The 22,014-nt window shown below is 40.7% G+C and overlaps 2 protein-coding genes across 3 annotated transcripts; one reads left to right on the top strand and one right to left on the bottom strand.

The window, feature by feature from the left end:
- The first annotated feature begins 1,683 nt into the window (after positions 1-1,683).
- Positions 1,684-15,136, top strand: LOC110973731 (actin-related protein 2/3 complex subunit 1A-like). Of its 2 annotated transcripts, none has more exons than XM_022224781.2 (12): positions 1,684-1,841; positions 2,694-2,793; positions 4,956-5,041; positions 5,776-5,841; positions 6,708-6,816; positions 7,468-7,537; positions 8,244-8,351; positions 9,086-9,189; positions 10,586-10,770; positions 11,927-12,030; positions 13,548-13,634; positions 14,570-15,136. In XM_022224781.2, exons 2-12 carry the CDS (start codon positions 2,721-2,723, stop codon positions 14,694-14,696), a joined length of 1,119 nt encoding a protein of 372 aa, XP_022080473.1. In that variant the 5' UTR covers positions 1,684-1,841; positions 2,694-2,720; the 3' UTR covers positions 14,697-15,136. The 2 variants fall into 2 exon arrangements, with proteins under 2 accessions (XP_022080473.1, XP_022080475.1); XM_022224783.2 differs by having other exon boundaries at positions 1,707-1,841; positions 2,690-2,793.
- Positions 15,137-16,715: 1,579 nt separating this feature from the next.
- LOC110973589 (uncharacterized protein C16orf52 homolog A-like) lies at positions 16,716-21,272 on the bottom strand. The gene is made up of 3 exons (XM_022224493.2): positions 21,013-21,272; positions 19,476-19,688; positions 16,716-19,312 (listed from the first exon to the last, which is right to left on the bottom strand). The coding sequence occupies exons 1-3, from the start codon at positions 21,113-21,115 to the stop codon at positions 19,125-19,127; spliced, it is 504 nt and encodes a 167-aa protein (XP_022080185.1). The 5' UTR covers positions 21,116-21,272; the 3' UTR covers positions 16,716-19,124.
- Positions 21,273-22,014: the final 742 nt, after the last annotated feature.

Consider the following 22,014-nt stretch of genomic DNA (forward strand, 5'->3'; position numbering starts at 1 on the left):
CTCAAAATAATGTTGAATCAGTTCGTCTCTTATGAAAACTATTAAGGAATCAAACAATGTAAATAATTTATTATTTACATTCCGTTCTGTGGGATATCGTGCAGGGACAGACAGAAATATTACATAGGCTATAGACCTAAAGTCAGGCTGTTAACGAGTAAAGTTATATCTAGAGTGACTAAGTTATCGAGAAAAACAATCTACCCTAACAAAAGTCTATTTTGTTAATTTATTTATGTAACCAAAATGGTATTATTTCATATAAACGTTACTTTATCGATGTCAGGATATTATTTCTTCCTTCAATTGGAGTTTGGCGCAACTGCAAAAACGAATACATGTACATCTTCTAGTTCTATGGCTAAAATGAGAGTCAGGCATGGTGGATCGATCGAACAAGGACATGTACATGGACAAGGACATGTGAAACGATCAAGGGTCAAAGTTTAAAATACCACTGCGCAATCGTGACAAAAAAACCGCGGGCGACGCACGACGGGCGACGCACGACGGGCGACGCACGACGGGCGACGCACGACGGGCGACGCGCGACGGGCGACGCGCGACGGGCGACGCACGACGGGCGACGCGCGACGGGCGACGCACGACGGGCGACGCACGACGGCAGATATGGAATTCCATAAACACACCGCCGCACAATACGTATGCAACTTGAAAAATCAGCATGCCGGATAAATGAGCACGTTGCGGCAACGTGCTCTTAATTTTATCTGGCGCGTTCTTCCGGAAATCCGAGCACGCTGGATAAATGAGACCCTTACGCCGGTGCGCCGGCGCCCCCGGCCCATGCGGTGTAAACATATATCTACGTGTACATGTTCACATGTACAATGTACATGTACGTGCGCGTGTGCATGTACAGCACGTCCAGACATAAGCCACGTGTGCAGTAGTTATTTTTAGCTCTAAAGAAATATGAAAGGGCTGCGTAGCACCGTGATCAAATATTGACAAGAATGTAATATATCAGTGCTCTGAAATATGTAATTGCCGAGCTTTTGGTAACAGGTTCAGTTCAGAGGCAGATTTAGATTCAGTGTGAACTGAATCTGCTTGCCCTGAAGAAGCTCAGTAAGTACATATATTTCAGGGCATTGATTATATTCTTGTCATGTTAATATTCAGTTATTTTTAGCTTGCGCCCACTTGTCAAAGTTGCGTGCGATGGAACGGTCTTGTCGTCCGTAGCATACCGTGGTTGCTGCGTTCAAGTTGATGGGTTCACAGGGTATGGGTCCTTACTCTGTGGTTGATGGTTGGGCGAAATCGTATCGCACATGTATAGGTTTTCAGCGCTACTTTTGTACAGCTGATCACAACCTACTTTGTTTATTAGCAGCAGGGTCGGTAAGAAAAAAGGCTTTTTCTTCCAGCCCGGGAGCAGAAAATAGGGTCCGGGGGAAATGAGAACTATAAAATTGAAAAAGGGTGCCCTTATGTGGAAAACGGATCGGGATCTATGGGCTAACCAATCACGGTCTGTTCGATCCTATCCTCTGTCAACACGGCTAGGCTACCCAGATCTACGTGAGCGCTTCGAGGAATGTTCGGTTTGTGCAGAGTAGGGTTTATTAGTAGCCATCGTATTCGCACATTAGACAAAAAGGAAGTTTACGCCCCCACGCGAACTTTGATGTCGTCTAGTCAGCTCTCCGTCCTTCAATTACTAAATGTTGAAAACAGCGTGTAAAGTCGTGGCACCACACATAGTTCTCATTGCAAAAACGTTGTCGCCTGTTTCGCGTTGACTGACCAGAGTCCGCGAATTTCTTTGTTAAAATCCAACAAAATCGTTCATTTTTGCGCAGAGAAACTAACGGGTAAGATACCACTATTTGTTTTTTAAAACTGCTCGCTCACACAGCTTCTAATGTTGATTTAAATTAATTATTAATTTAGTCTGGCAGACCAGGAAGTGAGACATGTTGGTCTAGTTGGAGACATTTGCACGTACGCGCCGCGTTGGCGCAGGCCTACCTCCATAACCTCTGTGTTAATTGGCGACGCGCTTCATCCTCGTTTGTCTGCCACACCCTTGTAAAGTTTTAGTGTAGCCTAGGCACGCAAGGTCATGTAGGTAGGGTTTCCTTCCGGCACTTTTGCACTTTTGTAAGATTTCACAGACATGTATCATGTTCAAGCTTACAAAATGATGATAAAACGATGCTAAAACATTTAAAATTTACTTTTACATTTTAAAATGAAAGATACTTTTTAAATTTGTTTTCATGATAATTTTTGGGGGTGGTTTTTTGTCAGAATTTTTCAGTTTTACTTGTATTTTTGTTGGATATGTTGGAAAGGGAACAGGTCAACTTGTCCCCGACCGACTCGTACACAGTTTAATCAACTCGTACGCCAAACCAACCAACATGACCAACTTTTGTACTGACCAACTCATGCTCTGCATGAGCAATGAATTGATGTGTCGTCAGGTTTAAATTTTTGACCAAATTCTCTCTTCAGAGCTACTAATTAATTACTAATCCGTTCATTTTAAAAGAATAGCATCAAGATTTTAAATTGAAATTTACGAATTTATTGTTGTCAAGAAATGTCATTACTTTCTACCAGACTAGCTGGGTGATTGTCAAGTTGGGGGGATGGGCTCTCCAATTCAATTCTAAGTACTCAAGAAAGGCATTTCCAGATTCTTTTTTCTGTTAAAATAGTTGGTCAGCAACTGAGCAAGCTGCAAAATGTCAAACAACGAGAAGTTCAACTTTGAGTTGGGTCCAATCACTTGCCACGCTTGGAACAAGGATCGCAGCCGTGAGTTCACTTGTGCAGATTTGCACTTTATTGATGACATTTTCTTTGTAATCACCAACCAATTGTACTGTTCCCAATTCTTTGACTCCTACGGGCATCAGTGCTTGGCCAAGACCTTATCTGTAGAAGACTCGTGATGCAAAGTTTGGCAGAGTGGTGCCAGACCAAAATTTCCTCCTGACATAGTTTGATGCCAACTGTAAATAAGTTTGTTGGTCGTTTCTCCCCACCCATATATGAAAGCATGAAGTATTAATTTGAAGCAGTAAATAGCTCTGGTATGTGAATGAATCATCATGCTTTCAAAGAAACAGACCAGCTGGTGGTTTTGATGTCTGTGCTTAATTTTTCTTCAGTTGCCTTAGCACAGGAATTTGCCATCAATATATACGGGTTTTTAGCTGGAACTCTGTGTAGTGTACTGTACATTATATTTCATCGCTTTACTGGTCCATGTTGATTATTACTTAATAAACATTTAAAATAAAAATCTGGTAAACTGAGTTCTTTAAATTCATGTGAACATAACAGTTTTAATTCTCCATACTAAAGGGGGCATGTGGCCTATTCAGGGTTATCCCCAGGATTTTTCAAATGTGTGTGTGGGGGGGATTTCTTCCTTGTTCACTGACAAATTGTGAAGCCATGGTGTGGAGTTTGAGGCACAGCTCATGACCTATACCTTGTTCTCTCTAAGGCATTTCTGATACCTAGTTTCTTATAAATGTCATGGAAAGCCTTCAAAATGCCACTTGAAGAAATGCTCACTTTTCTCACATAAAACCCCAAGAAAACTTCTCGTTTTCTTGCTTGGAACTGATGCGCGGAAGTCAATGAGTCATTAAGGCATGGCTTATGCAACTCGAACACTATCAATTCATGCAAAAATTGATGGAAATACTAACATCCCCGGGAATAGAAATATTTTACGTGCATTATTTTGATGGGGAGACTTGGAACTACATTTTTATACTAAAAAAGACCCATGCGCATCAACATGTGTGCAGTAGTCCATTTTAATACCTACTATAGGCCGTGCAACTGTAGGCCTAATAATCTGCGTATTGGGAGTGAAAAAATAGGTATCCGGTATTGGGCAATTTTTTTTGTGCATCGGCAATTATTGTGAAAAGAATTTCGTGTATTGGGTCAATACGCAAGTTTGTACGTGGGGAGAACCCTGCCAGTGGTTATGATTTGTAGCTTCTGACCGTAGGGTCGGGGGTTCAAATCCAGCTGGTGGCAGCATGTTGTGACCTTTGGCAAGTCACTTTACCCCTATATGCCTCTCTTCACCTAGGAGTAAATGGGTACCTGTGAGGGCAGACATGATCATGTTTAGCCATTTGTGCCAAAATGGCAGCATGGGCTAATGTACTCCCCAGGGAGCTGAGATGGTTTCAGGAATGTTCAGATGATGTGAGCCCAATGTACAGGGATAATGATAATAAGTGCATAGAGACATTCCATAATCTGTGCCATATAAGAACTAATGATTACTTTTAAAGACACTGTTGCTATATCTACGCCTTGCACCAATGAGCACCAAGCTGGACCAAAAGAGGGCACAATTTTCCTAGCAACGTAGGGGCTGTTGTTGGGAACCGGTACGTTGCTGGTTGACAAATGACTAGGAAATACATGCATTTTGGGTTGCGTCGCTACCAGCAAAATGAATAGCCCCTCCCCCCAACATGGCTCTTTTCAACTGAGGAGGGGTGTTTCTGCTTGAGGCAGATACACTGTTTTCAATGGATAAGAAGGTCACAAAGGAACCAGTCCATTTGAGAGATGCTTGCCCTGAATCACGTGGTATAGTAACGGTGTCTTTAGTCTGGGGAATTAAACTTCCTATTTATATGCTATCAGATAACTCAGTGTACCAGATTTTATTCAAATTTAACTCGCAAAAGGCTTATTTCTGGATGTGCCAGGCCAACATATCATGTTTTTCAAAATACGTGCTCATACACCATACAGGACTTTTTCGAGTGAGCAGTGGTTCATAAAGTCTACTGTAGAGTTGTAATTCGTTGGCTTTTTGTCCATGATGTAGTCCATATACGCTATGATACACATTTGCATGATGCTGTTGGCCTTATAACAGTTAGATTCATGGTCCAATAAATATAATCTTGCTATCTTTTTTTTTCTTGTGATAGAAATTGCCATCTCACCCAACAGCCATGAAGTGCACATCTACGCCAAGAAGGGGCCCAGCTACGAGAAACTGTACACCTTGAGTGAGGTGTGTGTAATTTTAGATGCAGCATTTTTTTCCCGAGCAAATTTGAATGCTCAACACTTAATACCTATCCACGTGTTGTGTGGACTCCTTAGAAGAACACACCGTATGTTGCTTGTGTTCTGCTTGCATGCAAGCACATGGAACACCAGGCATACAGACAGTCTTTAACTGAATCTGTATACACAAAGCCACAGTGTAGCTGTGTATTAGAAAAACCACCCTAGTACGAGATGAAATGACACTAAAGTGTACAACAGTAAAAGTGATGCTTGCTGAGATATGGCTACAAACAGGCGATTCAGTTTTGAAAAGTTGGCAAGCACCAGCCACATTTTTCAAGCATTATCCACCTCGAGCAGAAACACCCACTTGTTGGTTGAAAAGAGCCATATTGGTCAGGAGTGTTCATTTTGTTGGTAGTGATGTGACTGTAACGCGTGCTTTTCATTTGATGGTTGTGAACCAGAGAGGTTCAGTTTTGACCAAAGGAGCCACTGTTGCTGAGAAATTGCACCCCCTCTTGGTTCAGCTCGAGGCTCATTGGCACCAGCGTTCCATATAATAGCCAGGCTATTCGAGGGATTCCAGGAGAGGTCCTTTTGTGTTACATGAACACAGTCTTTTAACTTCAATTTGTCCTGTCTGTATACCGCTATACAGAGTACGGTGTTCAGACTCAATTTATAATCAAAGCCGAGTGAACTTTGAGTGTTTTTACCATTTGTTGGTTTCAGCACACCCAACGTGTGACTAGTATCGACTGGGCACCGAACAGCAACCGTCTCGTTACCTGCGGCACGGTGAGCTCGTTTTACCTGCTTAAATTTTCAGAACAGTGCATCCGCCCAAAACAGACTTATGAAAGAGACTTCTGTGTGCGACTGCTTGATTGAAATAGTCTGCAGTTGGTACCACTGTATTTTCAAGGGCTGCAGGATTTACTGGAGAGAAGGCCTCATTTTTGTTGTCTTGCAGGATGAAACAGATAAAAACTAATGGAGTGGGACACCTTTGTATTCAAAACATGTGATTCTGAACTAATAATGTGAAGTATTTCTAGCAGCACTTGCATGTATGGTTAATTGCATGGGTGTAAGGAGTCACGGACAAGGTATCAGTCATCCAGCCCCTGTTACTGAGAGCTGTATCCTATCTGAGCAAAGTAGCTCCCACATTGCTTGGTTCTCCCCGAAAGGTTCCCAACGCAGTCAGGGATGCACAGTTGCTTTGGAATTTATGGGACCAGACAGAGCTTTTGTATTGCTTATTTAGTGGTCTCAGACATGTATATGGAGATGTCCAGACTGCTTTTTAACTTTAGACCATCCTGGGAACACAAGATTGATTTCAGCAAAGGTTGTGTTGTAAAAAACGTGATAGTTACACCATTAAAAAAGGCTCAATCCTTTCGAAATACTCTCAAGAGTACTCTTTGGTATGGTTCAATCACTGCAGTTCAGTCACTGTCTGATACACAAGGCCTTGATCCAAGTAACTCATCCGGCCCCCATTCAATTTCACTTGATATTTCACACTTTGTATTTCTCAAGCCTCTTATGATAGTTTAAAAGCCCCATGGATTTAAGATTGAAAGATTAAGAAAAGCTATACATTGTTCATTGATAATGTTGGAAACCTTCCTTATTGTATTACCCTTTTCTGGCAGGACCGTAATGCCTACGTCTGGACGCTGAACGGCAAAGATGGGTGGAAACCAACCCTTGTGATCCTGCGTATCAACCGTGCGGCCACCTGCGTCAAGTGGTCCCCCTTGGGTAGGTGTTCCACTTGCGCTGCTTTCAGTAGGAGGTAGAGTGTGGTGTTTTGACGCGGGTCTGTGAATTTTCCACGTCTACGTCACTACACAACAATGTACTGTAAAAGGAAAGCCTTTATTGTGTATTCATGCAGCCTTTGCCCAGTACAGTGTAACAATAGTAATCATCCCAGAATTTCTCTCCATTGAACACATACAAAGGAAAAAGCTCTAGAACAGAGCTGACAGTAGCGCCCTCTGTAGTGGAGAGGGCGCTACTGCCAATGTTGTGTGACACCGATCGTGATAGGAGGGTCAGGGATTTGAATCCAGTTGCTGTCCAAGCGTTGTGTCCATGGGCAAGCCGCTTTACAACTACTTGTTTCTCTCTATTCAGGAGTATAATTTGGAACTCGCATTAGCTTGGGAGTAGTGTTCAGTGGACTAGCATAACCATTTTGGAACAGTTAGGTGTTCTCATATGTCATATATATTACTTTGTTATATTACTATATTACTTTGTCACCCTCTTGATTCTAAATTCTAGGGATTTCAACATGTCCAACACCATGAGTATGAAAAGTTATCGTTGCATAAAACAATCAGATTTATTTGTTCATAAAAATAAGCCCAGGTTTGAAATGTGTGAGCTTTATGTGTCATTTGCCAGAGAACAAGTTTGCTGTCGGCAGTGGTGCTCGTTTGATTTCAGTTTGCTACTTTGAGCAGGAAAACGACTGGTGAGTTAAAGTCAAAGAAAATAAGTGGCAGAAACCTGTATGCAGGCCTGAGATTTGTCAGGACTTTCTTGATTTCAGGATTTTTTCACCAGGATTCGAGGATTTTTTACACAATTCTGGAAGAGCCTGAGTTTACTATAAGGTCTTATCACATAAAAGTTGATATATAGCATAAGAAGTGGGTAATTTAAGAGTGCTTTAAATGTTTACCATAGACCCTACACTGCTTTTGGGTCCTCAAAGGCTCTCATGATTATTTCATGGAAATTCCATCTCTCTAAAATCTCACCCTTTCTTCGTAGGTTCTCACCAAGGACATAGACTGAAAAATTGAAAGCTCCTGAAGTTTGTCATTGATTATGTATGATGGAAATGATTTTTTTTGTAGTTACACTGGTAGCCAGATGTGGCGGTGAACTAAGAAATTATTTGAAAGAAAATCAGTTAGGCTTTCGTTAAATTCAAGTTTTAAAGAGTTATGAGGTTGTGGTGAAATGAACAACAAAGTAATGGGCTCTCCATCTTTTTAAAGCTGATTTTTCTCCAAAGGAGAGGTGAAGAATGGCTCTAGTTGATTGTTTTCATCTAAGCCTCTACATGTTGACTGTGCGTCTCCTGTGTTTGCGATGATCTCATTGGTCAATCATTGAGAACTGGCACTCACTTAGAGTTGTTCTGGTTGAACTGACTTGTTCTTGATACGCAGGTGGGTGAGCAAACACATCAAGAAGCCGATCCGCTCGACCGTGACCAGCCTGGACTGGCACCCCAACAACTATCTGCTGGCTGCCGGCTCGGCTGACTTCAAAGCAAGGTACAGCAGGCTGGAGCCAATGTCAGAGAGCACAGGATTTTGCTTATCATTGGAGAAATATTGTTTCACAAAAAAGAGGCACTAGTCACAAAGTTGTGAAATGTTAAGTTCATCTGATTTGTCTTCCATCAGGTTTTGCATACAAATTTATGAACTGAAAAAATTAGTGGGCCTGACATTTTAATCCCAGCACAGTCTTTCTCATTCCTTGGTTGCCTGATCCTTTGTCCAGTCACTGGGTTTTGCAACTCCCCCCCCCCTTTGTCCGTTGCGGTCTGTTCACAAATCCCTAGCCTTTTGACCTGCGTCTGATAAGCTGGACTCTCCAAAGTCAATGACATTATAAATCAGGTAGTTGGAGATGGAGGCTCATCAACTGTTGCCCCAGTATGTTATAAATGTTCTCTGCTTAGCAAATGTTAGTTTTAAAGTTTAAAGATTGTTAGTTGGGGGTCAAAGCTCCTTACTTGGGACCCAAAAGTGTTAGCAAAAGAGTCCAAGATATCGATCTGCCATCTTAAAAAATCTGGTAGAGTTAAAAAACAAACCACCTTCTGTAAAAAAAAAAACGGATGAGAAACTAGTGGATTTTTTTGGGTGGTTTCAAGTTTTCCTCTTGGGGGGGGGAGTCGGGGCACTGCCGATAATGAGTTTCAATATTGGCTTGATCCAATGTTAAGGTGAATGATTGGCTGAGGATCCCAAATTATGAGTATCCTTCTCTTTCCCATCAGGGTGTTTTCGGCGTACATCAAGGAGATTGAAGACAAGCCTGAAGCTAACAGCTGGGGCAAGAAGATGCCATTTGGGAACTGCATGCAAGAGCTCAGTGCCGGAGGTAATGGATGTGGCATTGATGGTTAAACTCATCAGACCACGGAATGTATAGTTGAGTTAGCAGAACCCTTATTCATTATTGCTTACATTTTTTTTAGATGGATTATCCAAGATACACTCTGGGAAAATACCAAGAATGCAACTATTGTTGCATGGAAAAAAAATCAATTTCAAAACTAGGCTTTGCATCTGTTTTTCACAGAACATAAGGCTGTCCTGCTTTCTGAAAGATTTCAAAGCAATCTCTCTTGGTTTAATGTAAGGAAAAATGTAAAATATCAACAGGGTTCAGTTTAAAAAATATCTGTGTCAGGTCACTCAATGACATCATGAAGTGTATTGCAAGTGTTAATATTAGTAATCTTGAATGACTTTATCACGAAGAAATTTCAAATAAATCAAACTTGCGAGAGTGCCCAAAACTACTTGTAGCAGAAAATAAAAGGAAAATCTGTAACAATGAATAAAAAAATCAGCCAACAGCTTCATCCTGGCGTCACTTCATGTCTGCAATGCACAATTAATACAACACCTTCCCACTATGTTTCAAGACGACTGGATATTTCACATGTGCAAGAATATGCTACATTGATGACATCATTATGATTACATTACGGCACACAGGTTGCATATTAACTTTACCTCACAAAGAATTGAGGATACCATGTTCAGAACATGAAAAAGAAATTCCTTAAAAATAATGACATTAGATCATTGTCCTGACATCTTAATTTTCACCTGTAACACATAGAACCTATGGTGAAACAAAGTTTCTCCTTAATGGGACTTGTTTCAGAGATATTAAGCCTCAAAATTGACCAGTAATGGCTTGTCGTCATTTTTGATCACTTCATCATAACATCAATGTTCAGTGCACATCTGCCTAAGGTCTTATCATGTTTAAGATTGATGATTCAAAACTGGTGGAGTCATGTACAAAGTCTCTGGGATTTGGTAGAAAAATAAGAGGGAGAAAAGGCGAAAAAAAGAAATAAAATCTGGACAGAAATGTGGGTTCCCAACAACTCTTAGAAAGGCCAGTTAAAAGAACCTGGTAGCCATGTTACATTTAACCTTTTGAACAAGTGGACACATGAAAAACAACCACAGTCTCTGACCCAAGCGTTTCTAGCATTACCTTCAAAGGCACAGACATCTAGCAGATTAAAAGGACCTGTTTGTAAATTTTGGAATGCAGAAAGTCACAGGAATTGTAGTAATTTTTATTGTTTGCCAAACATATCCATTGAACATATGAAATTGAGGAAGATCTCCTTTTTATTTTACTGTGTTTTTTGTAAAGAAATTGAGGCACTGTTTCTTGAGTTCTAACATCATCAGTCCTTGAAATCCACGCACAACTTAGGACGCTTGACTCTCTCTTCCATTTCCCACAGGCTCTGGTGGTTGGGTGCACAGTGTGGCCTTTGACGCCTCGGGTACCCGCCTGGCCTGGGTGGGCCATGACAGCACGGTGTCCGTGGTGAACTCTGTGGCAGACTTCCACGTCGGCGTGCAGCGGACTGGCAACCTGCCCTTCCTGACCTGCGAGTGGGCCGGGCCACACAGCCTTGTTGTTGCTGTGAGCAGTCACTTTGTTGTTTAAATGTTAAATACAGTGTGGCTCCAAGACGTTGCCAGGGAGAGGCCATTTTTTAAGTTTACGGTTGACAAAAACATGGCATTTATTTATGGATTTTTATGAGGGTTTTGCAGTGTAGAAACAGCATCCTGCCGCCTCATGAAATAAATATCTTGACATTGGTACTCAAAGTACACATGTGGATCATCTACCCAAACAAATCTTGACAACAATTCAAGTTAGCCTTGTGCAGTTGGCAAGTAAAATTTGTGGTAACAAAATTAATGTCAAGACCTGATGTCATCTTTTTTTATTATGATCATAATTGTTATTTTATGTTTTCAACTTTTTGTATTTTAAAATTTGGATTGACCCCCCCCCGGTCCTCACCTCCTCGACACTTTTGAGTTTACAGGCATTTAAAAGAATCTTGCACTATAGAAATCAATAGAAATTGTCATTATTTGTGATCTACACAATGTCTACTTTTATCAGAGATAAAGATGAGGGATACAAGAGCAAAAGCCTGATTTGCTCTTTTTAATGGAAATGGAATGAAAGTTACCAATAAAAATGGCCTTCGGACTCATTTTCACAGAGCAGGTCACAGTTCTGTGGGGGCGATTTTTATTCTTGCGCTCAATCACAAAACCGTTTCTGAAAACTGGCAGTTATTAATACTAGATATTTTGAAAGATGTAGATCCTCTCTTAGCATTTCCTTGACCAGAAACTTTGAAAGGATGTAGTTAGGTCCCCTCCTCCTCCAGAAAAAAAGCCTCAAAAGTTATCAGCTTTGCAGATTTTTAACAAATGGAATTTGAGATTTTTATTTCTGTGCAGCAAGGTGTAGACAACGTAGAATTCATGCATTGCAACCTATAAGAAGCTTTAATTTAATTCATAGTAATAGCAAAAATTCATGTTTTGTGTCCCAGACGCCAAGGTACAAGTGACTTTCTGTATAACTTAGGTTTAAAGCATCAGAAAAAATACCATAACGCCATTGACTTTAAATCAAGTTAAAATTCAATAATATTAAATGTCTGTGTACTTCAAGCTGAAAGTCGTTTGAATGGTACTGGTGAGCAACCTTTGCAAATGAAGTGTTTTGTACATAATGTTCCCCCCCCCGTTCCTGTTTGTTTTTGTGCAGGGGCCATGACTGTGAGCTGATCCTGTTCAACATTGACGACTCAGAGAAAGTCACCTTCGTGAGCAAGCTGGGAGTGGAGAAGAAGAAGGAATCTGGTAACCTGAGGTAAGGGCACTTTAAATGGAAAATCCACTGCCATGACAGAAGAACGAGAAGAATGTGATTGGACTCTGAAGTTTTCAGTTATGCAGAGTCACAAGAGATGAATGCGTCATGTCAGGGTTGTGCATTTACAGGTGCATGTAATTCTGGTAATACCATTTCAGTATACAAAAAGGCAAAGTTATCTGAGAACTATGTAATAGACGGCAAGCCAGCCAGAACATGTTCATTATACAGTAAACTTTGACTAAGTCGGCATCACGTAACTCGTCATACCGTCTAAGTCGGCCTTTTGACAGAAGTCACGATTGTCTGTAATGCGTTTCCTTTGAAAATGTCATTTCTGAGTGGGCGTTAATAAGTTGTCATTTTGTCAAGTCAGTATGTTTTTTCTCCGTCCCTTTTCCACAAAAACCACAAAAATTTCTTTGCCTAAGTCGGCATTAAAAAAAATCGTTATTAGTTTCCTTCGCCACGGTTTCCAAGAAGTGTCAAGTGACAAGACCCACACTGCTTGACTGATATCTGTTTACCAGAAGCACAGGCTGTGGTTGATAATCGGCCAGCATGAGTACATCAATACCAGTAACCCTAGTGCTACACCCCTGCGCTCTGTCCATTTTGGGGTTGCCTTATTGAACGAACTTAACCAATGCGTGTGCGGATGAGTGTACAGTATGTTTTCTGTACAGTAACTATAGCACGTACATGTACGTGCTGCACTGTCGAGTCGTGATGTGATATGCAGGTGGCTTGCCGTCCTTGCTTCGTCCTTAGGGGCACATGATCAATTATTGAATTTGCAGCCCCTGAGGATAATAATCGAGAGCAAATTTGCTGGGATGGGCCATGGAGGTAGAAATAAACCGGGGGTAAATAAAAGCCATTGAATTAGTGCAAAGGAATCATAATGTACATTTACATAGGCAATACATGTGTACGCGCAAGTCAGCAAAATGAGGACTTACAGCACAAGTCGGCATTTGCGTAAGTCGTCATAATTTCTTGAGTCCCAAAAGTGCCGACTTGGCCGGAGTTTACTGTACATGTTTATGAGTTGGTGTACGGCCTAACATTTGTATCAAATACACTGTAGTATTGAAAACAAAGGCCAAGAAACCCAATTCACTCAAATTACCCTAAAAATGTTGGTTAGAATTCACTGAGTCACGTAATGGAACCGACAAAACAGATCTGTCAACTTGATGGCACACTCCTTTTTTGGGGCTACTCAGTTCTAGAGCATGGACCTAGAGTCCTCATGCTCGTTGATAAAATCACTGTTCTGCAACTCTCAATCCTCCAATTCCCAATGCTGCATTTTTATTAGTAAGTATATCCAATGTTTTCAAAAAGTGCACCAAACTACAAACACAAGGCCTCCGATTCCCCCCCCCCCCCACATCAAGCAGATATATATTTATCAGCTTTGCTTAGGTTACAGTGCACGGCAGTTTATTGTGAAAGTGGTCATGTTCCAGAAAGATATACCATTTTTTTTTTTTTAAATTGCTTTCTAGTGCTATGGCCAAGTTCCGCCAGCTGGACAAGAAGGCAACTACAGAGCAAGATACGGCCAGGAGCTCCGTTCACCAGAACTCCATCACGTAAGCCTGGCCATCAAAAAGCAAGCCCCTCTAAGTGATTTTTGCCAACTTGAGAGGGATACATTTTAAGGTTACCACTTCTCTTGCACGAAACATGCGCCACAGATTTTAATCTGTTTAAAAACACTTCCACCACAAGTGGAGTGCCTGCTGTCATGCAGTGGGTCAGACCATTCTGGCCATGCTTAACTGAGCAGTGGCATCGGGGTGCCAAAATCTGGCATGCAGGAACAGGTGTTTCAAATTGGAGATCAGAATTTGAAAAACAACTCACTTGGAGGGAAAAATGGTGTGTACCCAACATGGAGTTGGCAGCCTTTTGCCCAAGATGCGTTGTGAGATCTGAGGGACGGAAAGCAAGAACTTAATTATTTGTTCCTATATGCACCCAGTTTACAAGAGCTATTTGAACCCGCATGTTAATGTCAAGCACAACTCATTTACAATTAGCACCACTACTAAGGAGAAGGCTCAATAAAAAATTGCATTGTTCTCAAGCCAAACTGCAGCCTTCTGTCATGCTAAATATAGCAGTCTAGCCGATTACATAAGACCTTTCCAATGAGAATAGTGCTTCTTTCAATCCAGAACACCCTCTGTTTCTGTCAAGAACAAATGCATTGGTGGGTGGTTTCTGTGTGTTCAAGGCAGTGCAAGGTATTGTTGGAATGGCACAGTGTAAATGGGAATTCAGACTATCGTCTGTCATGTAAGGAGAATGGATGAGGTACTGTAGATTCATTCTTGCATGAATCTACTGTTCCCTGTCTGCATGTATACTCTCACTTAAACTATTTCCCGAAATTTTTAAATTACTTTATAATGAATATTATATAAAAGTGACACTTTCCACCAAAGGGTGATGTTACAGGAGTAATTTAAAACTCCTGAAATGTTACGAGTGTATTTTGGTTGATACTTTTCCATCAATGCAGTCAAATCTCCATCCACTCTGGGAGCAAGGAGAACATCACCAAGCTGACTTCGACCAGCGTGGACGGTCAAGTGGTCATCTGGAACTACAAGTCCCTGGAGTCAGCTGTGGCCGGCATGCGCGTGTAGAAACAACACCCCCCAAACCGGGCATTAGGATGTACTCAAATGGGGGAAATACCCCCATGGAGATGTAATGCTGAAGTAGATTAGCCGAATCAGTAATGGATAATACCCCAAATAGGATATACTGCACATTAAAGAAATGTATTTCTATCCCAATTAAGGTTTATACCAACTTAACGTGGTAACTGATTTTCTAGTAAAAAGATATACCTCACTGTAGAGTATGTCTGATAAAAAAACATTTGATTTTTACCCCAGGTGTAAGTTGGAACATTTTGATGTGAGTTACTAGTTTTTGGTGTTACCCTGCCGTGTTTGTTAGGCTTTGGTTTGCGTTCAGCCCAGATAATATGACCTGCATTTTACAAGCACAAATGATGCACACTTACCCCGTGAATCTTTGAGAACGCAGCTTTTCCAGACAGAAGCAAAAAGATGCATCATCTTCAATAGGGAAATTGTCCTTAATTTTTCACTGTCTTTCTTACGAGTTTTATTTGTTTGCATGCTTGCATGTTTGGAAATCCTAATTGCACAGAAAGTCTAGCATTTCACTTTTCTACAGGTTTTCTGGTACCTGAATAGGTCAGTTTTTGAAACTTTCTTGATACTTATGCATTGATTATTTCTTTTGTTTACAGTCATAACATTCCACGTTTCACTTTGAAGTGGGCTTTTTAGTTTTAATTAGAACTAAAGCTTCAGTAAGTTTGGACTTGAGGCTTTGGTGAAGGCACATTTATAAGGATGAGAAAACCTTGCACAAAATTGTTGGTTATTAAAGTTGAATTCAGAATCTGTTACTAACATTGGCCCACTTTTGGTCATGGTTGACCTTGTAATAAATGATTTCAGGTTGGTTGTACAAAAAATTGTGAAGGTACTCTCTCCCTTTGAAAGCAGATATTGCCTGTTTTTGTTGGTTGACATTTTGAAACTAATTGTCACTTATTGCAGTTTCTTATGCACACGTTCACTGGTTTCCTATGGTCACCTTAAGAAATGCTTTGAAATCCATGTATGGTTGTCATTACTACACTGTAGAATCCTTTTAAAAGGCTGCGTCTGAATATTTGTGGCCACTGCTGACAATTTCACAATCCCACATGGTAGCCGCTTCCCATAGACACATTACTGCCAGCCACAGCCAATAAAGACACAGCTACACATGATGTGAGGTTTGACCTCTCAGTTGACTCAAAACAACATGATGCAGAGTGCATGAGCAGAAACATTTAAGGAAAAAATATTTTATTAGTACACTCATTTTTTGCACACAGCAAATCATACAGTTCAGGATCTAAGGGAATAACTAGCTGCTCTGCCAGTCCTAAACATCCATTTAAGAGTCCTAAACATCCATTTAAGACTGGCTAAGGAGAATGGACGATGAAAATGTCCCTCCCCTTTGGATCGGGTCATTACGACATGTATTTTCCCGATCCATTTTTTGGCCAGGCACGTATTTATTCCCATTCGTAAATACCTTTTGAGTCAGCGAGTCATTGAACAATCATAAACTTACAATGCGCTTGTCCAACAAGTTTTCAAACACCCCTCTGACTATATTTTGTATGCGTCTCTTATGAGCAGTCCTAAACAGTCTCCTGATATCGCTGATCATTTGAGATCGCTGCGCATTTGGCACACACACTGCTTGAGCTGAGGTGGCAATAGGCCTGCGCGGTGTGAATTTGGGACTCTCAAAATGCAGACTTATTGGCAGTTCTATGCACAGCTTTAACATAGGTGACAATTTAGAATGTTCAACAAATACAAGGGAAAAGGGTCCACATTTCAGAGGAGTCCAAGTCTCGTGTGACACCGGGAAAGCATTTAAGAGCAGCCAGCCGGTGTTTTATCAATAGTTTAGTACAGTACCAGCCACAAGATGGGCTCTCCACCAAAGGAATGGCTAAACTGCATTAAGGTGTTTAAAAAAAATTTTGTTAAATGACGTATACAGGTTATCCCTGTGGGAAAAGAACAGCACATTAGAAATCAAATCAATGATTCCTATGGTGGGAAGATAAAAAATTTTGATTTAACCGTACAGCCGTTTGGTTTGACCAAATTCCAAGTTCGAAGTGGCACAAATACTTCTCTACTTGCTGTCCACAGGCTAATGAATATCGCACACATAGCGTGCACTTCACAAGTTGAGAATTGTCTGCCATTTTAAGCAGGAATGAAACATTTGAGGCTAACCTCTTCTTGCAACACTTGGTCCCATATGTAATTTGAAAGTTTTCATTGCTCTGTGCCAGGAGACATGGGCAATACCATACAGAATGGCCATATTTCTGAGGACAGTTCATACAGTACATGTACATGTAAACTGTGTCGACTAATCCGTCAAACAAAATTTCAAATACTAATGTGGTGGTACCACATGAGATCCGAATGCCCTTTTGAGCAGAGAATGATGCTTACAAAACTGCACATGCACGTGCAGTGAACGATGTGCAAAATAATCCACATGCTTACTGTAACATCTTGTGATCTCTCTAAAACAGGAAGCTCAGACAGGGTGACATGTACATGTACGATTCATTACATGCATTTTACCAATCCACATCAAGGTGGCGAGTCCTCAAGTATCTTGAGTTTTTGTAAGACATTGACACCCCGAATGACTCAGTGTCAAAACTCTTGTAGTTTTAGTCACAATAAAAGGATCTAAATAACTATATAAAAATATAAATATATGCCTTTTAAGAAACGCAAGTACATGTACAAAACTTCTGGTTTGATGACGCAGAATACAAAATGTGCAAATCAGAACCCACAGGACTGCTCACAGGGCAAAATAGGAAATAAACATACACCCAAGTGCATCAGAGCAAACCAAGCTTTAGATCAATCTCACATTTTGATAAACGTGACCTAAGTTAACCTGGGAAAATAACTGCCAGCACTTTCTGACTTATCAGACCTTGATCAGAAATAGGAGCTGTGTTTATTCTTCCAAAAAAGAAATATTAAAAAAAGGACGAATAAAGGACACATCGTTTATTGGATTCTTTGTAGGAATATAATCCAGATGTTAGGCCGGACTAACATCAAATGCTTACTGCAGCAATTTTGCAACAAAACTACCACAGAAAGGAACCATTTTGAAAAATGCCACTTCTGTGGTTGATTCCACTCTGAAAAATGCCACTTCTGTGGTCGATTCCATGTAAATGAAATGATTAAAAAAACATTTACCTCATTGAATACTGGAATTTTACGAAATCCATCGCATAAGGACAAAGAGAATTGTAGCTTACTTTCCCGCTCTGGAACACAAAACTTCAAGAAACTTTAATAATGAATTAATAATACAATTCCAGTCCTCTGATCTAGAGAATGCAAACATGAACTTGGGTTGCCAAACTTAAACACTACCAAATATACAAATAAATCTGTGATAGTTTCTTTTCTTTTTTAAAGATATTTGACTATACCCTTATTCAGTTAAAAATAAAAATTGATACCAGTCATAAAGAAGTAAATGTTTATCATGATGAATGTGCTACACATTCACATCCACTGTTTGTTGATTTAATTCAAAATTGAAAAACAACTGGATTAAAAGTCCTAGATTTTAACCCCTTCGCGCCAGGACGCGGCTAGAGCCGCCGTAAAAATTGAGATCCTCAGACCGCTTTTCAGCTATTATTCTCGGCCCACGCTCGAGCGAACACGGTGAAAGAAGGCAGACCCTGACTCTTGTATATATGGCGATTGGCCTTTGTGTAGCCCAGAAATGAAAAGACCGAATTTGCATCATAATCACCAGCTTCACAATAGTCCCCACTTTGAAAAGAGGCAACGGGAATGTGGAAGCGTGAGTAAAGCCGTATGCCACCGAACAATTAGCCTTTTCACTGTGTAATTCAAAGCATGCAGAGCACGCAGGGCTACAAACCGAAAATTTGCGGTTTGGCAGGTGGACTTGGTGGCCAAGCGAGGCTGGAATTCTTGGAGTCGGCTTTCAGAAAGAAATTCCCGTCGTCAAGGGGTTAAAATACTGCAAGACTCTTCTATGGGATCATAAAATAATAAAATAAACTACTCATGCACAGTATGTTCTAGTATCTCTTGAACATGTCTAAGGGTGTGAATACTGCAGCATGAAAACATTGTCTGGAACTTCTCCAGTCCTGGAAAATGCTAAAGAATGCCTAAAGATTTTTTCTAAAAGACAAAAAAAATTCTGCTTCATTTTTGTTGAGTGGTTTGTTGATGTTATTATACAACTATTCTAAGTTTCCTTTCAATGGATTAAATGAGGGCAGACAAGGCACAGCAGGAAAGGCTGAGGCCACCATTTTAAGGCTGTTCCTTTTTGGCTTCATGTTTAAAAAAAAAAAGCTCTAAATTGCATCTTTTCTTTCTTTTTTTTCGCCACTCCCGATCCAGTTGCTTCCAGCTGCTCCCAAATCATCAAAGTCTCGGGAGGCATATCTTGCCAGCAAACAGCTCGGAGATGATGGTGAGGAAGATGGCTAGGATGAACATGACATAGGAGGAGCCCACCTTGACAGTGGTGGGTAGCTTGTAGGGCTCCCCACCTATCTCGTCCACATAAAACCCGACCGGAAAGATGAGAGCGGCCACACAGAAGAAGATCACTGTTTGCAAGATAAACATGTAAATTAAAGTTGGGCAAGCAATGACAAAGCATCCAGACCGGGTCCAAGACCAACTCTGGAAACTTCACAAGAACTTGATATGATCTACTTTTTTGTCTCACATGCTGCTGAAGTTTAAAAAAAACAGAATAGAAAAACTCACTCGCAGAAAATGCCACCCATCTTGCGTACTTCAAGGCAGTGAACTTCTTGAGTGAGATGGCCAACAGTACGCATGTGACTGTCAAGCAGAGAATGCCGAGAATGATGAAAACCAATGTGGCTATCCATTCAGGCGACAGGTTGGGCGCCAGACAAACAGGGTCCCGACCAAAAATTGTAAGGCACTGTGACGTCAAGCCAATCCTGATATTACCTGCACAAGAACAATGAGCCCCAACAAGAAAAATGAACCAGCACAGGAAAAGTGAGCCCAAACAAGAAAGCAGTAAAAACTGTACATTTAGCATGCATCAATCATGAAAAAGAAAATTTTTTTTTAACTTATTCCATACAAAATGTTTGATGCTAAATGCTTTGTCATTGGTTGACTGACCATGTGAAGTGCATGCGTTTAATATTGTGACTACTAGGCACCCCATACACCATTTTGCTTGGAGACCCAACTGCATTATGGGTATCGAGGACTAAGACATATCCTTGGCAGGGCAGCTCACTTGAGCTAATGATGTGCCTGATCAAATATGATTGTTATTTGATGACTTCCCACCACTGTCTGAGATTTCTTTCATCCAAAGTGAAGTGACCAACAAACACGACAGTGGTGAGTTTTGAACTCTTACTGAGAATTATTTGGTCAGTCACGGTCAACTATCTGCTGGATAAACCAGTTTTAAACTGGACTTGTACATGTTCATGTAGTTAGTGCTAGCACTAACAGGACTATCATGTGCAGTGCTTGCACTATGAGGAGACATTCTGATATAGCCAGACAAAGCAAATGCGTAGTACACGAGCTCAACCTCCTTGTGATGTAACAAGCACATTCATGACCTGTTATTGTGCACAAGAGGGTGAGCTTATGAAATGAACTGGTAATTGCAATGGTACATTTATGAACTAGACATCTACCCCCAGAACTGTGGAGTCTGACATCTGCCCTGCTCGTGGGAGTAGGGCGGACGTCGGACCCCACAGTTCTGGGGATACTGGATACCAGCATACATGCATATTATGACGTCTCCACATAAATCAAGCAATAAACTTTAAGGTGGGAAAAAGAACTATGGCACTGAAATCAATGTAAAGCCCACAGAATAACGGGCCTAGAACCTAGTGGGATTTCCCAGCAAGTGGGCACTTTTGGATAGCAAGTGAGCTGTTGCAGTGAAGCCCAAGGCATGTTGGTTGACTTAATTACTGACCTTTTGAATCCACTGCACTGCTCGAAGCGAGAAATCAGACATATTCGAGTTTGCAAATATGAAAACATGACATTCAGTGTTTTAGTGACATTATACATAGTCCTAGTTCTAAACCCGACAACTGAAAAGCAAACTATATGGGCGTGATGGGTCAGTTACATGGTTTCCTTCCTCCATGCATGCATGGTAGTAACTTACGACGCGAAGTGAGCATCATCACTTCGTGACAGATCATGGAAAGGAGGAAGCCATGCTGGAACAGGTGTAGGCCAGGCTACGCGTCGTGTGCATCAAAATTCAGATGATTGGACTTACTTGCATCTTCTGATATAACCCATTCTGGATTAGCCAGACTCGCCACAGCGAAGACGTCTGCTAGGAAGAACAAGAAGCCCGATAATACGATAAGCTTTTCCATATTTTGTCATATTCATCCTTGAATTACAGCGCAGAAAATCTGCTCCCCCGCCCGCAACGTAACCTACTCGGGGAAGACATGATGTTGTAAACAAGTCAAGGTAATTGCAACCTTGACTCCATAGGCAGCGTGCGCGTTCCTTCCTATGGCGTCGCAAGAGCGTACCGGTGGGAACGAGGCTGAGGTAACCGGGTAAGCGCGGCACAACTTTGGTACATGGTGTGTGTCACATCACATCAACTCCTCCAGGCTTGTTTTGTACCGTGGTTGTGATTGGATAATCTCAAGAAAATCTGAGTAGTGGGGGGGGGCTAAACTATACAACCAATGAGAAGTGCTGTTGCTAAAACACGTAAAACCTTGGTTAGACTTTACACAAGCCCCCCGGGCAGCTTTTTATTTTCATTTCGATTTTTGAAATTATTTATTTTAACATGCCATGACTTGCAGTCAGTTGCTCAATTGCGCATGTTTTTAAATAACTAATTTTAATGAAATTACAATAAGTAGCAGTAAGAAAATTACAATTCATAATATTGATAAAGAACAATCAATAATATTATTATAAAGAAAATATACTTTAAAAACGGAACTCACTAACACCAAAAACACAATAATACCAACGAAACTATAGTAGAAACATCAAAACAATTAAGTCATCATATTAAGTATCGAATAACCTTAAAAAGTATCATTGAAATATGTGAAAAGAAGTGAGGGAACTAACTTGATGACAAAACATTAAGTTAAGAACTATTGAGTGAGCTGATTAGGTATCAAAATCATCAAATTAAGGAAAGAATAAACGAAACAATTTGTGGGGAATAAATTATTATCAATAGATTAATTAAACTAAAATAAATAGGATCAGGTGAAGCAAAACAAGAAAAAAACGAAAG

Source organism: Acanthaster planci, linkage group LG07 (assembly GCF_054643075.1).
Source record: "Acanthaster planci isolate LZ-2023a linkage group LG07, COTS_SCS, whole genome shotgun sequence".
In the NCBI taxonomy this organism is placed as follows: domain Eukaryota; kingdom Metazoa; phylum Echinodermata; class Asteroidea; order Valvatida; family Acanthasteridae; genus Acanthaster; species Acanthaster planci.

What these genes read in the sequence shown, in the direction of transcription:
- LOC110973589 (XM_022224493.2), bottom strand. Translation starts at nt 21,115, where the DNA reads ATGGAAAAGCTTATCGTATTATCGGGCTTCTTGTTCTTCCTAGCAGAC. An exon ending in GGTTATATCAGAAGATGCAA is followed by an intron (nt 19,689 to 21,012) that starts GTAAGTCCAATC and finishes GTTCTTGTGCAG; the next exon opens with GTAATATCAGGATTGGCTTG. An exon ending in ATGGGTGGCATTTTCTGCGA is followed by an intron (nt 19,313 to 19,475) that starts GTGAGTTTTTCT and finishes TCTTGCAAACAG; the next exon opens with TGATCTTCTTCTGTGTGGCC.
- LOC110973731 (XM_022224781.2), top strand. Translation starts at nt 2,721, where the DNA reads ATGTCAAACAACGAGAAGTTCAACTTTGAGTTGGGTCCAATCACTTGC. An exon ending in TTGGAACAAGGATCGCAGCC is followed by an intron (nt 2,794 to 4,955) that starts GTGAGTTCACTT and finishes TTCTTGTGATAG; the next exon opens with AAATTGCCATCTCACCCAAC. An exon ending in CACACAGCCTTGTTGTTGCT is followed by an intron (nt 10,771 to 11,926) that starts GTGAGCAGTCAC and finishes TTTTTGTGCAGG; the next exon opens with GGCCATGACTGTGAGCTGAT.